Source organism: Salmo salar, chromosome ssa09 (assembly GCF_905237065.1).
Source record: "Salmo salar chromosome ssa09, Ssal_v3.1, whole genome shotgun sequence".
NCBI classification, from domain to species: domain Eukaryota; kingdom Metazoa; phylum Chordata; class Actinopteri; order Salmoniformes; family Salmonidae; genus Salmo; species Salmo salar.
In genome coordinates this window covers 126,510,424-126,528,892 of record NC_059450.1, presented here as the reverse complement: position 1 = coordinate 126,528,892, position 18,469 = coordinate 126,510,424, and the positions used below count along the sequence as shown (strand labels likewise).

Sequence of the window (18,469 nt, the reverse complement as noted above, 5' to 3'; positions counted from 1 at the left end):
ATAATGAGCGGCAACCAGATGCTGCACTTGACACATTTATGAGATTGCTTAACCCAGTTACTAATAAGCATGTACCCATTAAGAAATTGACTGTAAAAACTGTTAAATCCCCTTGGATTGATGAGGAATTGGACAGTTTTATGCATGAGTGGGATTTCGGCAAAAGGTATGGCAAATAAGTCTGGCAGCATAATCGATTGGCAAATGTAATGCAAATTGAGAAATCATGTGACTAAACAAAAGAAAAATAAACTATACTATGAAACAAATGAATGATATAAAGAATGATAGTAAAATGCTGTGTGTCACGTTGGTATAAAGGGTCGGGAGACAGGCGCAGGAAAGCGCAATAGTTTTTTTTATTTCTTTCCCCAAATTACAGCGTGCCATGTAAAGGCACAGGGACGAAGACCAAACAAACACGTATACAAAACACAGGGTTGAGACCCAAACAAAAAAGCGAGGAGTACCTAGAATAAATACACAAGCGCACACAATGATTATCACACGGGACGAGACCCGTAATCATCTACGCAATAAAAATGGCACGAAAGCCAAAACACAGCACAGGTACTCACACGACCAACGGACATTGGAACAATAATCGACAGCTCAATGGTGAACCAAAGAGCACACTTATACAATTACTAATCATTGGAAAATGGGCACCAGGTGTGCGTAATCAACAGTTCCGGAGGGATCCGTGACAGTACCCCCCCAACGATCACAGGAACGCTGTGCGGGTCGATCAGGACCCACTGCGGCGACGTCGGACGGACCAGTTGCAGTGGCGTCGGACCGACCGGTTGTGGCGGCGTCGGACGGGCCAGTTGTGGCGACGTCGGATGGCCCAGTTGCAGCTGCTGAAGTTGCGTTGGCGCCGGACGGACCATTCCCAGTGTCTCCCTTAATTGTCGATTATTCTGTCACGCTGGTATAAAGGATTTGGAGACAGGCGCAGGAACATATCATCTGGGTTTTTAATACACCCAAAACAAACACGTATACAAAACACTGGGATATACCCAAACAAAAGAGCGAGCGTAAACCTCGTAGAACGACACGGGACGAGACCCGTAATACACAATGCACAAAACACGCAGCGCAGGCTGAGACAATGCATAGGCACTCACAAGACCAACGGACATGGGAACAATAATCGACAGCCCAATAGGGAAACAAAGGGCACATTTATACAAACACAATCAGTGAGGAATTGGAACCAGGTGTGCGTAATGACACAGTTCAGTACACTCTAGAAGGCCGGTGACGTTGACCTCCGGAACTGGTGAACAGAATGAGCAGCAGTACCGGGGGGATCCGTGACACTGTGGAGCAGCTTAAATTTAGTTTTGGGTAAAAAGGCAAACTCAACTCCATCATTCATTGAATCAGATGGCTCATAAATATTTTCATTGGAAAGATTTACTGGCTCAATTAGCCAACCAATCAGCCTGTTACCAACCCATAGTAAACTTTTGGAAAAAAATGGTGTTTGACCAGATACAGTGCTATTTACTGTAAACAAATTGACAACAGACTTTCAGCACGCTTATAGTGAAGGTCATTCAACAAGCACAGCACTGAGAGAAATTGATGATAAAAAGATTGTGGGGGCTGTTTTGTTAGACTTCCATGCGGCTTTTGACATTATGAATCATAGTTTGCTGCTGGAAAAACGTATGTGCTATGGCTTTACACCCCCTGCTATAATGTGGATAAAGAGTTACTTGTCTAACAGAACACAGAATGTGTTCTTTAATGGAAGCCTCTCAAACATAATCCAGGTAGAATCAGGAATTCCCCAGGGAAGCTGTTTAGGCCCCTTGCTTTTTTAAATCTTTACTAACTACATGCCACTGGCTTTGGGTAAGGCCGATGTGTCTATGCATGCGGATGACTCAACACTCTACACGTCAGCTACTACAGTGACTGAAATGACTGCAATACTTAACCTCTCTGGGGTAGGTGGGACGCTTGCGTCCCACCTACTCAACAGCCAGTGTAATCCCGTGGCGCGATATTCAAATACCTTAGAAATGCTATTACTTAAATTTCTCAAACATATGACTATTTTACACCATTTTAAAGACAAGACTCTCGTTAATCTAACCACACTGTCCGATTTCAAAAAGGCTTTACAACGAAAGCAAAACATTAGATTATGTCAGCAGAGTACCCAGCCAGAAATAATCAGACACCCATTTTTCAAGCTAGCATATAATGTCACATAAACCCAAACCACAGCTAAATGCAGCACTAACCTTTGATGATCTTCATCAGATGACACCCCTAGGACATTATGTTATACAATACATGCATGTTTTGTTCAATCAAGTTCATATTTATATCAAAAACCAGCTTTTTACATTAGCATGTGACTAGCATGTGACTAGCATTCCCACCGAACACTTCCAGTGAATTTACTAAATTACTCACGATAAACGTTCACAAAAAACATAACAATTATTTTAAGAATTATAGATACAGAACTCCTCTATGCACTCGCTATGTCCGATTTTAAAATAGCTTTTCGGTGAAAGCACATTTTGCAATATTCTCAGGAGATAGCCCGGCATCACAGGGCTAGCTATTTAGACACCCAGCAAGTTTAGCACTCACCAAAGTCAGATTTACTATAAGAAAAATGTTATTACCTTTGCTGTTCTTCGTCAGAATGCACTCCCAGGACTTATACTTCAATAACAAATGTTGGTTTGGTCCCAAATAATCCATAGTTATATCCAAATAGCGGCGTTTTGTTCGTGCGTTCAAGACACTATCCGAATGGTAAAGAAGGGTGACGAGCACGACACATTTCGTGACAATTTTTTTTCTAAATATTCCATTACCGTACTTCGAAGCATGTCAACCGCTGTTTAAAATAAATTTTTATGCAATTTTTCTCGTAAAAAAGCGATAATATTCCGACCGGGAGTGGTGGTTTTCGTTCAAAGAGAGGGAAAAAAAAGACATCTCGTGCCCTCGTGCACGAGCCCCAGTCTGATAGTCCTCTGACAGGCCACTATCCAAACGCGCTAATGTGTTTCAGCCAGGGGCTGCCTCAATATCATTCACCTTTTTCCCGGGTTCTGAGAGCCTATGGGAGCCGTAGGAAGTGTCACGTTACAGCAAAGATCCTCAGTCTTCAATAAAAAGAGCCAAGATGAACAAGAACTTGTCAGACAGGCCACTTCCTGAAGGAATCTTCTCAGGTTTTTGCCTGCCATATGAGTTCTGTTATACTCACAGACACCATTCAAACAGTTTTAGAAACTTTAGGGTGTTTTCTATCCAAAGCCAATAATTATATGCATATTCTAGTTACTGGGCAGGAGTAGTAACCAGATTAAATCGGGTACGTTTTTTATCCGGCCGTGTAAATACTGCCCCCTATCCCCAACAGGTTAACAAAGAGCTGCAGTTAGTTTCGGAATGGGTAGCAAGGAATAAGTTAGTCCTAAATATTTCCCTAACTAAAAGCATTGTATTTGGGACAAATCATACACTAAACCCTAAACCTTGACTACATCTCGTAATGAATAATGTGGAAATTGAGCAAGTTGAGGTGATTAAACTGCTTGGAGTAAACCTGGATTGTAAACTGTCATGATCAAAACATATTGATACAGCAGTAGCTAAGATGGGGAGAAGTCTGTCCATATTAAAGCACTGCTCTGCCTTCTTAACAACACTATCAAAAGCCAAGTCCTACATGCCATGGTTTTGTCCCACCAAGACTACAGTTCAGTAGTGTGGTCACGTGCCACAAAGAGAGACTTGGGAAAATTGCAGTTGGCTCAGAACAGGGCAGCATGGCTGACCCTGAAAAGTACACGGAGAGCTAGCATTAACAACATTCATGGCAATCTCTCAAGGCTCAAAGTGGAAGAGAGATTGACTTCATCATTACTTGTTTTTGTAAGAAGTATTGACAAGCTGAATGTACCGAGCTGTCTGTTTAAAATACTAGCCCCCAGCTCGGACACCCCTGCATACCCCACAAGACATACCACCAGAGGTCTCTTCACAATCCCCAAGTCCAGAACAGACTATGGGAAGCGCACAGTACAACATAGAGACATGACTACATGGAACTCTATTCCACATCAGGTAACTGATGCAAGCAGTAGAATCAGATTTAAAAAGCAGATAAAAATACACCTTATGAAACAGTGGGGACTGTGAAGCAACATAAACATAGGCACAGACACATGCATGCACACATATGATAACATACACAGTATACACACACGTATACATGGATTTTGCATTATAGATATGTGGTAGTGGAGTATGGGCCTGAGGGCACACACTTAGTGTGTTGTGAATTCTGTAATGAATGTGTTGCAATGTTTTAAAAATTGCATAACTGCCTTGGCAGCAGCTAATGGGGATCATAATAAATACAAATACAAACTATGTTGGTTATAGACCATATAAATGTGGTTTTTCATATAACCTGGGGCACAATCACTTGAGATGTCAAACATATGATTACGTTTAAGTTGGTCCACTCTGCAATCCAAAGGCAGGTAGCCTAGTGGATAGAGCATTGGGCCAATAACCGAAAGGTTGGTGGATTGAATCCCCGAACTTACAAGGTAAAAATCTGTTGTTCTACCCCTGAACAAGGTAGTTAACCCGCTGTCATTGTAAATAAGATTTTGTTCTTAACTGACTTGCCTAGTTAAACAAATTAAAAAAGGCAACAAGCCCACCTCCTGGAACACCTGTACCCCTATATGGGTCCCAGGGGGGACATTCAGCATATACCTGATAACATTATTTGTCAATTTCAGCTTTTTTGATAGCCCACTATACCAAGCAGAGCAGGCATAATCAAAATGACACTGAATCAAGGTAGAGACAAGGAATTTCTTCATTTTGATGCTAAAGTTTCTAGTGTTACGATATCTATTTGTTCACCATTTTAGAAAGAATTTTAGCAGCAGTCAGGTCTCCAGAAAGGGACTGATCTAGGGACACACCAAGATAAAATACACTTGTTTTAGATTCAATTTCCTTGCCTGCACAGTTTACTTTTATCTTGCCAGAGCCCTAAGCAATCTATGTTTTGTTTCAAACAAAATCGATTCAGTTTTTCCCAAATGTAGCGACAATTTGTATTCAGTCAACCAGTCAACCGCCTCAGTGCTAACAGTTTTACTCTGGTTCATAGGCACATGATTACTACATACAATAGCCGTAGGATCAACAGAGGAATTCTTGGCAGTTAGGGGGACATAAATTAAGTTACAGTTGAAGTCGGAAGTTTAAATACACCTTAGCCAAATACATTTAAACTCAGTTTTTCACAATCCTAGTAAAGATTCCCTGTCTTAGGTCAGTTAGGATCACCACTTTATTTTAAGAATGTGAAATGTCAGAATAATAGTAGAGAGAATTATTTATTTCAGCTTTTATTTCTTTCATCACATTCCCAGTGGGTCAGAAGTTTACATGCACTCAATTAGTATTTGGTAGCATTGCCTTTAAATTGTTTAACTTGGGTTAAACGTTTCGGGTAGCCTTCCACAAGCTTCCCACAATAAGTTGGGTGAATTTTGGCCCATTCCTCCTGACAGAGCTGGTGTAACTGAGTCAGGTTTGTATGCCTCCTTGCTCGCACATGCTTTTTCAGTTCTGCCCACACATTTTCTATAGGATTGAGGTCAGGGCTTTGTGATGGCCACTTCAATAGGTTGACTTTGTTGTCCTTAAGCCATTTTGCCACAACTTTGGAAGTATGCTTGGGGCCATTGTCCATTTGGAAGACCCATTTGCAACCAAGCTTTAACTTCCTGACTGATGTCTTGAGATGTTGCTTCAATATATCCACATAGTAGCGTTCACAGCAACTGAGCCCAACTGAGCCCAACTGAGTCGCGGGATCCAAAATCAAAAAGTATATCAAATCTAACTTTACAAGGAATCACTCACAATTTCACAATGATCAACAACCAACTTGACAGAGCTTGAATAATTTTTAAAGAATAATATGCAAAAATTGTACACTCCAGGTGTGCAAAGTTCTTAGAAAGTTACGCAGAAAGACTCACAGCCAAAGGTGATTCTAACATGCATTGGCTCAGGGGTGTGAATACTTATGTAAATGAGATATTTCTGTATTTCATTATATTTTTCAATTTGTCAATATGGTCCTTTTGAATTCAGGCTGTAACACAACAAAATGTGGAATAAGTCAAGAGTTATGAATACTTTCTGAAGGCACTGTAGCAATACAATAGAGGAACTAACCAAACAATTAAGCAATATGACATCTGTGAGTAGAAGATAATGTCCCTGGCAACAGCCAGTACAGTAAACAGTATGAATGAGTTTATGATCAAACAATGACTGACTTGACCTTTAGCCTTGGTTACTCTGTTGCCATTATCTGCTCACAGGATGCATCTAGACTGTGTGTTTCTGTGGAGGTATAGTTCAGCTCTGTTTCATGTGGAGGTATTGTGATGATCTGGGTAGAGGAGGAAGAGGCTTGTAGAATCATGTGCCTGGGTCTAACTGCTCAGATCAAAGATGTCTAGCGTGTGTCAGCTATTTAGATCAGGGATGATGATAGCAGAAAATATGGTATGTTGTCGTGTTGGATCTGACCTTTCTTTTTGTCTTCATGAGTCTAATTCCTCTATGACTCATGGGTGTTACCGTCATATAAAGGATCTGAAAGGTTCTCTCTGGGGGCCTCCTGAGTGACGCAGTGGTCTAAGGCACTGCATCGCATTGCTAGCTGTGTCACTACAGATCCTGTTCCAATCCCAGGCTGTGTTGCAGCCGGCTGCGACCGGGAGACCCATGAGGTGGCGCACAATTGGCCCAGGGTTGTCCTTGTCCCATTGCGCTCTAGCGACTCCTGTGGTGGGCCGGGCACAATGCACGCTGACACGGTCACCAGGTGTACGGTGTTTTCTCCGACACATTGGTGCAGCTGGCTTCCAGGTTAAGCGAGCATTGTGTTAAGAAGCAGTGCAGCTTGGCGGGGTCGTGTTTTGGAGGATGCACGGCTCTCGACCTTTGCCTCTCCTGAGTCCATACGGGAGTTGCAGCGATGGGACAAGACTGTAACTACCAATTCTCTGTTGAGAAGATAACAGTTTTTTCCTGCTATAAACACCTATTGTAGCTAAACACAACATATAGGAGAAGGCATTTACTTTGTGGAATCATATTCTTAAGGTTAGGGTTAAGAATAGAGATTGCCAAACCTAGAGACTCAATATTTACTTTGTCCTTTGTAAACCTCACACATTATTCACTGATAATTTACAGTGGGGTCCAAATTATTGGATCCCTTGATAAAGAGGAGCAAAAAGCTATATTGAATACAAAAAAACATTTATATTATTTTATACTAATACAATTGCTCAGAGAAAGAGACACCACTATATTTTACCATAGGTATCAGGTACTTTTCTGCATATCGTCCTGCTTTTCAACGCCAAACTCACCACTGGTGTGCGTGGCCAGAAAGCTCTATTTTCATGTCATCTGACCATAGCACCGGTTCCAATCTAAGTGCCAATGGCGTTTATGAAACTCCAGGCAGTGTGGGTGACTGGTAGCCTAGCGGTTAGAGTGTTGGGTTGAATAGCCAAGTCGATAAAGTGAAAACCTATTTATGTGCTCTTGAGCAAGGCGCCGTACTACTTTCACTGCAGCTAGCTGGTGTATGTGACAATAAAACATTATTAGTATTATTATAATTTTTTTCATATTATTTGTATACCTCTTTTATAGTCTTTTATGCTCAACTTTATCAAGGGATCCAATCATTTCGGGCCCACTGTACATTATGACGGTCTGTGTAAAAACTATTGTTCGCTAAATCCGGAGAAATGACGGACCATGTAAAAAACTGTTGGCAACTAAATCCGTCTCGAAGGACCATGTAAAAACTATTGGTCGCTAAATCCGGAGAAATGATGGACCATGTAAAAAAGGTTAGCTGGTATGCCATCACCCGTCTGAGCGGCCGGCTGTGAATGCCCTCTCCCACTATATACTTCGAACTGATTGGTTTGGTTCTGCCCACTATAGTTTTGTAAGGTTAGAACATGATGTTGAGGCCCATACTGAACACTTGGTCACCACCACATGCACACACACGCAGACACAGCTGTTTCTATTTGAGGATGTTTATATGATTGTGGTAGTCCGAATGACTTTCAATCTAATTGTTGTGGTTATTTTCATGCTCGCACAACATTCAAACATTCGTGTTATTGTCGACAATAAAAAGTCCTCAGAAACATGCGTCTTCTCCCTTCAGACGATAGCACTCTGACCTGAGTGGGTGGGTGCAGTGTCCAGATGCGCATTTCCAAGTGTTCTGAGCTTAGTCATGGACTAAAACGCTGTTTCAAAGGAGATTCTTCATTGATCATGCTATTTATTCCAGGATATCCGCAAAACTGGCCCATAAAATGTGGGTACTATCAATGCACTCAACCTTTTGTCACACACAGTGGTATTAGAGTCTGTCCAGTGAACTGACCTCCTCCATGCCCTGTTGTGGCCTGTCTCTCCTGGCTGGAGCATTCCAGCTGGCCAGCTGCATTGACGTAGCAGGTTAGGAGAGGGAGGGACTGGGCTACCACACCTGGGTTCAAATACTATTTGAAATAATTTTAAATACTTTATCTGTGCTTGATTGAGCTTACCTGTCTGGAGTGCAAGATAGGCGGGAAACCCCATCTATCTGGCACTCCAGACAGGCTAGAACAAACACTCAAAGTATTGGAAAGATTGCAAATATTATTTGAAACCACTCCCACACTATATAGCTCCCTACTTTTGACCGGGCCCATGGGGATTTGGGGCCAGGGCCGGTCCCATTTGGGACTCAGCCTATGTGTATGAGGGAAGAGGCCTGTGTTCTATTCTAGAGGAATGTGTCTCTTTCCTGTCAATATTCCTGCAGTCCAACTCAATCTCTCTCTCTAGATCTATAGAGCAGACTGACTGCATCTCTTCCTGTATCTGCTGCTGCTACTAAGGCAGTGGAAAAACCCAACACTTCACATCCGAATATAACTATATAGGTCCTCTGTGTCCAATTCCCCCATACTCACGAACACAGACCCTCACACACGTGGTTGTCCGCCCCTTTGCCCCCTCTGGCCGTACACAATACCTCCTCTGTCCACAGCCAATGATCTTTTCATGCCGTCGTGGAAAGAAATTCCTCGCAGAATTCCTGTCTAACGCCCAAAGTTATTTTCATCCAAACTTCAAGTTGCTTTGGATGATGTTCTACTGGCAAACCCATTGTAAAATACTCTGTCTCCACAGAGCAGAACAGAAGCCAGAAGATTGGTCAACTGCTCAGTTAGAGCTAATGCAATAGATCATGTCTGGAGTTGTGGATATTGGTGCTTTGGCCTTGGTATGTTTATCAAGACTACATTCCGGTAAAACTGGCTGTCTATTTCTATCTCTATATATCTCTACCTATATCTATAGCTGCACACATATCTGTAGTGGTGATATACTGCATATCAGAGGAGGCTGCTGAGGGGAGGATGGCTCATAATAATGTCTGGAATGGAATTAATGGAGTGGCATCAAACACATAGCAACCAATTTGATGTATTTGATACCATTCCACCTATTCCGCTCCAGCCATTACCACTAGCCCATTCTCCATAATTGAGGTGCCACCAACCTCCTGTGCTGTACATGGCAGCCTGGGATTGAAAGACTGGCTGAAATGGTGCTTTACTGTGGTATAACTCTAAACCATGAAGAAAGGCTGGCTCACTGACACTGTTTGTTTTCTTCATGTCTTCATTGAGGGGTCTGTGTTTGGGACAGGTCCTCCTGACCAGCCTGACCTCCTAGCTGACCCCCGAGCCTGGCCCTCTAGTGGGCCTTCATAACGGCCCTCTGACCCCCCTGTGAATCTCTTGTTGCAGCCAGTGGCTCCATTCTCTCTCTGTGAAGACCATTAGCTCTCTCTCTGTCTCAGGGCTCAGGACACTGTTGGCACCTCATCTACTGGTAGGAGTTACAGCCTGGCAGCTGAATAGCAATAGGCTGGAGTGAATCTGTCTGTCTGTCTCCTCAGGAGGACTATGATAACTAGTACTGTAGATTACATGACTTGGTGGTTGTGTACAGTAGCTATATGACTTAAGGGTTATTATGCATCATAGAACCGGGCTACAGGCGTGCTACCAACCATGATAACCCTCTGTAAAATATAGCCATGTTGATCATATTAAGGATACAGCACCTTAACAGGAAGAAGCTTGGGCCAGGTTTCAAGGTGGCAGAGCCTACGTTGTGCCCTATTCAACACGACCCTGATGGTACAGACAAGGACTTCTTATCTATTTCTCTAGGGAAAGTGATGTGTCGCTCAGGCTACAGGCCAAATGACAACCCTGGACCTATTTAGCAGCAGTCCTGCCTCTCCGACAGCCTGTGTGTCTAACCTGACAGCTGTCATGTGCAGACCAGCCCAGTCATAGAGCAGGCTAATGATTGTCTACATACCTGAGCTCCAGTGTAACGATACACACAAGTCATATATTAACAGAACCAGGCTGGAAAACTCTCCCTGCTCAGCTCAACTTAAAGGTCAATCACGTTCCTAAGGGGAAATGCTTATTAGCAGAATAATTTCCCAGTGCAAAGTGGCACAAATCAAGTCAATAACTAGATACTAACTAATTGTATCTCAGTAACAGTTACTGAAATAATACTTTATTAGGTCAGTATGTATTAACTGTGGACTGTGATTGTGTCATTTGAAAGTGAAGTCCAGGCCTCTCTTGATCTTTATATTAACCTCAGATGGAGCATGTGTGGGTGTATGTTTGTATTTTTGTGTGTGCGCGTGCGTGTGTGTGTGTGTGTGTGTGTGTGTGTGTGTGTGTGTGTGTGTGTGTGTGTGTGCACGTGTGTGTTGGAACATAAACAGGGTGTTTTCATGGCAATTCGAATAAGATGTTAGAGATGAGAGTTTATTGGTTGTGCCTCCTGGTGATTCAGTAGCCTGTCGTCACTGTTCCACTCGGTTTCCTCACATCACTGGGTTCATCCGTTCTGCTGTCCTCCTCTGGTAGTGATGTGTAACTGCAACACCACATGGAGAGTGTGTGTGTGTGTGTGTGTGTGTGTGTGTGTGTGTGTGTGTGTGTGTGTGTGTGTGTGTGTGTGTGTGTGTGTGTGTGTGTGTGTGTGTGTGTGTGTGTGTGTGTGTGTGTGTGTGTGTGTGTGTGTGTGTGTGTGTGATCTTCTAGCCCTGTACGTGTGACAGCTGTGGTTCTGGGCCAGAGTAAACTGTCTGTTTGTCTGTTTGTCAGTTATTCATGAGGATCTTTCTCCAGTTGTATTACACAGCTCATGGAAAACCAAATGACAGTGTTTGCTATGCAATCAAAGACAGGAAAATTACAGCATACAGGCTTACATTATGACAGGGAAACAGCATTGCCAGACACCAACATTATATTACCCCCACACACACGCACACACACACACACTGCTTATAATAGGTGACTGATTTACAGAGGGCTGCTGTCAAAGTGGTGCACATGCATGTCCATTAGCAGGAGGACAAGGTTACTAACTACATAGAACCCAGCTGTGTTATAGACTGCACTGGGGTAGAACAGAGAGAGAAAGACTGTCAGTAAGACTGTTGTAGTGGTGGCAGCAGATGCAGGAGGACAGCCAGGCATTCAGTGGTGTGGTGTGGGGACCATCTCTCTCTCTCTGTCTCTCTCTCTGGCTGGAGCCTGTTCCTCTCCCTGTATCTGGACCCAGTGAACCACCAATGCCAACAGGTACCTCTCTACTCTTTCTCTCTACAGCCTGCCCTATACAGTATCATATTCCCTATATAGTGCACTTCTTTTGCCCAGGCCGGCGGAGATACAAACTTCGGCAAAATCATTCGCAAGGAGATTCCTGCAAAAATATTAATTGAAAGTCCTATGGGCCCTATATAAGGAATAGGGTGCCATTTGCAACTCATGGTCTGATTCCTGAACGGCGAGGAGGGGTGGTGGTGGTACACAATGTGTTGAGAGGGGGTGACAGACGTATGCCTTGTTGAAATGAAAAAGGAAATCTCCAAAAGCCAAAGTTGATGTTTTTCTCTCCTCTATGAAGGGCCTCCAAGATAACTGTCAAAACACTTTAGCATGTGTGGGAAAATGGCCCCGCTCCATCGCCTGGAAATGTTTATGTAGAATTTGGGGCTGAGGTGGGGGCTAAAGCTTGAGATTTATCACTGTATGTATTTCACAGAATGCATGGCTGTTTGATTTATGATCTGTTTGGAGTTGCTGGCTGAGTAGGGTAGAGGTGTGAGAGGCTGTGGAGTGTGTACGGGACGGGATCTGTCGAGGTGATTTTTCTGCCCTGCCTGGGGTCGTGAGGTTTCCTGGTACAGGCCTCTCTTCCAGGATTTCTCTTCCAGGAATGGGTAAAGGGATTCATGTGGGTCAGGGTGAGGTTGAGATCTGGGAAGTACTATGGTCAAGAGTAGTGGGGAGACGGGAACACCACTACCCTGTGAGACCAAACCAGATCACTACCCCATCCTTCCCTCAGCCAGGAACAGGTCTGTAAATCACAGTGGTGGTTGAAGAAATGTAAAGCCCGGGTGTATCTCTGAGATCATGACCAGTCTTCACCATGTAGCAACACTGATTTAGAACATATGTGATGTCTGCTTTTTTAAAACAACTTGAAGTAACCCCCATGTCTTTAACCCCTTGAGGATGCATCATTCTAAAAGGTTCACTGTGTTTAAACTAAAGGGGCAGCAGCCATATAACAAATTCAGAGTCAGAAGGTTTTTTTACATCCCTGTGGGCGCTGGATGTTTTGGTGCTGTTGTCATAGTAGATATTGTAGACAGTGGTGGGTGTGAGAGTGACTGTCAAGGTATGTTGTTGTAAGTATATCTTTGTGTCTTGTGTAGTTGAGACATGGTATGTGTCACTGTGTTGTCTAAGGTATCTATTGTTCTAATAGCATTAGAAGTCTGCTCTGTGCTAGGTGAAAGGATTGGTGACTATGTTGGAAGAGAGAATCGGAGAGCCAGTTTAAGAGCTGTTATTCTGCCAGATGAAAGGCTGGTCTTTCTGGGCGATCTTCTGAGCTGTTCCACGGGGTGCAGGCAGTGTTGCTACAGCTGTGCTGTTCTTGTTTCAACTCCATACCAGAGTATGCGGAGCTGAGCTGGAGCGTAAATTTTACTGGCGCGCAAGAGCAAGATTCTCAAAGGCTGAAGCGTTGGCCTTCTCGCCCGCTCCAAATTCACGGCAGTAGCTCTCCAGTAGCACTCCCTTCACGAATTCAGGACATGTCCGGCCCACCATGCATTTGTAGTCTACTTGTGTGCTGCGAAAGCCCCTTGCTTTAGCTACTGTTAAATCAAATCAAATTGTATTTGTCACATGTGCCTGTAACGGCCGTCGTCGCAAGAAAACCAAGATGCAGCGGAGGTTGTGTGTTCATCTTGATGTTTAATAAAAATGAACCACTACAAACAAAACACTTGATAGCAACGACAGCAAACAGTCCTGTCTGGTCTCAACTGAACAAAACAGAAAACATTTACCCACAAAACCCAAAGGAAAAACATGCTCCTTATGTGTGACCCTCAATCAGCAACAACGAGCTTCAGCTGTGCCTGATTGGGAGCCACACACGGCCCAAAACAAAGAAATACAAAACATAGAGAAAGGAACATAGAACGCCCACCCAATGTAACACCCTGGCCTAACCAAAATAACGAACAAAAAACCCCTCTCTATGGCCAGGGCGTTACAGTACCCCCCCCCCCCCCCCCCCCAAGGCTCGGACTCCGGCCGCAAAACCTGACACTGAAGGGGAGGGTCCGGGTGGGCCTTCTTACGGTGGCGGCTCAGGTGCGGGACGTGGCCTCTGCCCCACCCTTGGCGTCGCCCTCTTAGGTGGCGCACCTGGCCGTGCCGAAGGTCTGGTGGGCGACCCTGACTACGCCCGGCTGGCGGGTGTCCCTTGCTGCGCCTGGCTGGCGGGCGGCGATGGCTGCGCCCAGCTGGCGACCCTTGCTGCGCCCGACTGGCGGATGACCCTGGCTGCGCCCGGCTGGCGGGCGGCGATGGCTGCGCCCGGCTGGCGGGCGGCGATGGCAGATCCGGACAGGCGGGCCACTCTGGCATATCCGAACAGGCGGGCCACTCTGGCAGCTCCGAACAGGCGGGCCACTCTGGCAGCTCCAAACAGGCGGGCCACTTTGGCAGCACCGAACAGGCGGGCCACTCTGGCAGCTCCGAACAGGCGGGCTACTCTGGCAGCTCCGAACAGGCGGGCCACTCTGGCAGCTCTGAACAGGCGGGCCACTCTGGCAGCTCCGAACAGGCGGGCCACTCTGGCAGCTCCGAACAGGCGGGCCACTCTGGCAGCTCCTGACAGGCGGGCCACTCTGGCAGCTCCTGACTGGCGGGCCACTCTGGCAGCTCCTGACTGGCGGGCCGCTCTGGCAGCTCCGGACTGGCGGGCGGCTCTGGCAGCTCCTGACTGGCGAGACCCACTGGAGGCCTAGTCCTGGGAGGTGGCACAGGACGGACCAGGATGGGGAGACCCACTGGAGGCCTAGTCCTGGGAGGTGGCACAGGATGGACCAGGATGGGGAGACCCACTGGAGGCCTGGTCCGAGGAGGAGGCACAGGCTTAACCAGGATGGGGAGACCCACTGGAGGCCTAGTCCTGGGAGGTGGCACAGGACGGACAGCCTCGGCTGGCGAGATCCCCGAGGCAGGAGGCACAGGATAAACCGGGCTGTGGGGGAGCACTGGAGTTCTAGCTTTTACGCTCTTTACCCATACTCCAGGCTGACTGCCCACTTCGGCCCGGCACGGGCGGAGAACAGGCATTGGGTGAACTGGACCCTCCCAGCGCCCTGGGGACCCAGTGCGCAACGCCGGCGCAGGATAACCTGGATCGAGGAGGCGCACTGGAGACCAGACGCGCTGAGCTGGCACAACCCGTCCTGGCTCGATGCCTGCTCTCGCATGGCACTTGCGGGGGGCTGGCATGTAGCGCTCCGGGCTATCAACGCGTACTGGGGACACCGTGCGCTTTACCGCATAACACGGTGCCTGACCAGTACTGCGCTGCCTCCTGTAAGCACGGGGAGTTGGCCCAGAATTAAATCCTGGCTCTGCCACACTCCCCGTGTGCCCCCCCCTCCCAACAAAAATGTGGGGCTGCCTCTCGTGCCTGTTGCGCTCTCTCTCCTCATACCATCGCCTCTCCGCTCTCGCCGCTTCGATCTCCCACTGCGGGAGGCGATAATCCCCAGCCTGAGTCCATGGTCCCTCTCCGTCCAGGATTTGTTCCCACGTCCATGAGTCCATCATGCTGCTCTCCTGGTGCTGCTCCTTCCTCCGCTGCTTGGTCCTTTTGTGGTGGGGGATTCTGTAGCGGACGTCGTCGCAAGAAAACCAAGATGCAGCGGAGGTTGTGTGTTCATCTTGATGTTTAATAAAAATGAACCACTACAAACAAAACACTTGATAGCAACGACAGCAAACAGTCCTGTCTGGTCCCAACTGAACAAAACAGAAAACATTTACCCACAAAACCCAAAGGAAAAACATGCTCCTTATGTGTGACCCTCAATCAGCAACAACGAGCTTCAGCTGTGCCTGATTGGGAGCCACACACGGCCCAAAACAAAGAAATACAAAACATAGAGAAAGGAACATAGAACGCCCACCCAATGTAACACCCTGGCCTAACCAAAATAAAGAACAAAAAACCCCTCTCTATGGCCAGGGCGTTACAGTACCCCCCCCCCAAGGTGCGGACTCCGGCCGCAAAACCTGACACTGAAGGGGAGGGTCCGGGTGGGCCTTCTTACGGTGGCGGCTCAGGTGCGGGACGTGGCCTCTGCCCCACCCTTGGCGTCGCCCTCTTAGGTGGCGCACCTGGCCGTGCCAAAGGTCTGGTGGGCGACCCTGACGTAACACCCTGGCCTAACCAAAATAAAGAACAAAAAAAATCCTCTCTATGGCCAAATCCTCTCTACAGTGCCGAATATACAGGTGTCGACCTTAACGTGAAACACTTACTTACAAGCCCTTAACCAACAATGCAGTTCAAGAAATAGAGTTAAGAAAATATATGCTAAATAAACTAAAGTAGAAAATTAAACACAATAAGATTACATAACTTTAACGAGGCTATATACAGGGGCTACCGGTACCGAGTCAATGTGCGGAGGTGCAGGTAAGTCAAGGTAATTTTTGGTGCCTTCCTAGTATACACCGCCTAGTATACAGGTCCTGGATGGCAGGAAGCTTGGCTCCACTGATGTATTGGGCCATACACACTACCCTCTGTTTCTTCTTACGGTCGGATGCCAAGCAGTTGCCATATCTGGCGGCGATGCAACCAGTCAGGATGCTCTCGATGGTGCAGCTGTAGAACTTTTTGAGGATCTGGGGACCAATGACAAATCTTTTCAGTCTCCTTGGTGTGTTTGAAACAGGATAGTTTGTTGGTGATGTGGACACCAAGGAACTTGAAACTCTCGACGTGCTCCACTACAGCCCCGTCGATGTTAATGGGGGTCTGTTTGGCCCTCCTTTTCCTGTAGTCCACGATCATCTCCTTTGTCTTGCTCACATTGAGGGGGAGGTTGTTGTCCTGGCACCACACGGCCAGATCTCTGACCTTCTTCCTATAGGCTGTCTCATCGTTGTCGGTGATCAGGCCTACCACTGTTGTGTCGTCAGCAAACTTAATGATGGTGTTGGAGTCGTGCTTGTCCATGCAGTCATGGTTGAACAGGGAGTACAGAAGGGGACGAAGCATGCACCTCTGAGGGGCCTCTGTGTTGAGAATCAGCATGGCAGATGTGTTGTTACCTACCCTTACCACCTGGGGTGGCACGTCCAGGATCCAGTTGCAGAGGGAGGTGTTTAGTCCCAGGGTCCTTAGCTTTGTGATGAGCTTTGTGGGTACTATGATGTTGAACGCCGAGCTGTAGTCAATGAACAGCATTCTCACACAGGTGGTCCTTTGGTCCAGGTGGAAAAGGTCAGTGTGGCGTGTGATTGAGATTGCGTCATCTGTGGATCTGTTGGAGCGGTATGCGAATTGGAGTGGGTCTAGGGTTTCCGGGATGATGGTGTTGATGTGAGCCATGACCAGCCTTTCAAAGCACTTCATGGCTACCGACATGAGTGCTATGGGGCGGTAGTCATTTAAGCAGGTTACCTTTGAATTCTTGGGCACAGGGACTATGGTGGTCTGCTTGAAAAATGTAGGTATTACGGACTCGGTCAGGGAGAGGTTGAAAATGTCAGTGAAGACACTTGCCAGTTGGTCCGCGCATGCTCTGAGTACACGCCCTGGTAATCCGTCTGGCCGCGCGGCCTTGTGAATATTGACCTGTTTAAAGGTCTTGCTCACATTGGCTATGGAAAGCATGATCACACAGTTGTTCAGGACCAGCTGGTACTCTCACGCATGCTTCGGTGTTGCTTGCCTCGAAGCAAGGTTTTTAGCTCGTCTGGTAGGCTTGCGTTACTGGGCAGCATCCCAGCTGGGTTTCCCTTTATAGTCTGTAATAGTTTGCAAGCCCTGCCACATCCGACGAGTGTCAGAGCCGGTGTAGTAGGATTCAACCTTAGTCCTGTATTGACGCTTTGCCTGTTTGATGGTTCGTCTGAGGGCATAATGGGATTTCTTATAAGAGTCCGGATTAGTGTCCCACTCCTTGAAGCAGCAGCTTTAGCCTTTAGCTCGGTGCGGATGTTGCCTGTAATCCATGGCTTCTGTCTGGGATATGTACGTACGGTCACTGTGGGGACGACGTCGTCAATGCACTTATTGATGAAGCCGGTGACTGAGCTGGTATACTCCTCAATGACATTGGATGAATCCCGGAACATATTCCAGTCTGTGCTTGCAAAATAGTCCTGTAGCGTAGCATCCGTGTCATCTGACAACTTACGTATTGACCGAGTCACTGGTGCTTCCTACTTTAGTTTTTGCTTGTAAGCAGGAATCAGGAGGATATAATTATGGTCCGATTTGCCAAATGGAGGGCGAGAGAGAGCTTTGTATGCATCTCTGTGTGTGGAGTAAAGGTGGACTAGAGTTTTTTTTTCCTTTGGTTGCATGTGACATGCTGGTAGAAATGAGGTAAAAGTATACTTACTACATGCACATGCTAAAAGAAAGGAACAAGGTGGGTAGCTAACTAAGTGTGTCATTGTAGCAACAATATTTATAAACTAAACATCAGATCTCTTAAAAGTTTAGTTAATTTTAGTTCTATTATCTATACAATATGCCATAATTGATTTTGACCCAATAGGCCTGGCATATTCCCACTTTCAAGGAGCTTTCCATTTTGATTGGGTTATTTTGCCTAAAAACATTTAGACCTACCTATATAAACATTAAAAAAAACAACTCTGCATCTCTG

At 46.1% G+C, this 18,469-nt stretch overlaps 1 protein-coding gene across 8 annotated transcripts in view; it reads left to right on the top strand.

Annotated features, from left to right (window-relative positions):
* The window catches only part of stard13b (StAR-related lipid transfer (START) domain containing 13b), a 122,488-nt gene that overhangs the window by 78,715 nt on the left and 25,304 nt on the right, over positions 1-18,469 (top strand). Inside the window, exon 1 of one of the 8 annotated variants that reach the window (XM_014214531.2) lies at positions 11,521-11,816. The exons of the other annotated variants lie outside the window; for them this stretch is intronic. Within the exon in view, the coding sequence (XP_014070006.2) occupies positions 11,690-11,816 (127 nt within the window). The 5' untranslated portion in view covers positions 11,521-11,689. Of the gene's footprint in view, positions 1-11,520; positions 11,817-18,469 lie in introns of those variants that run through there. 8 annotated transcript variants of the gene reach the window in all.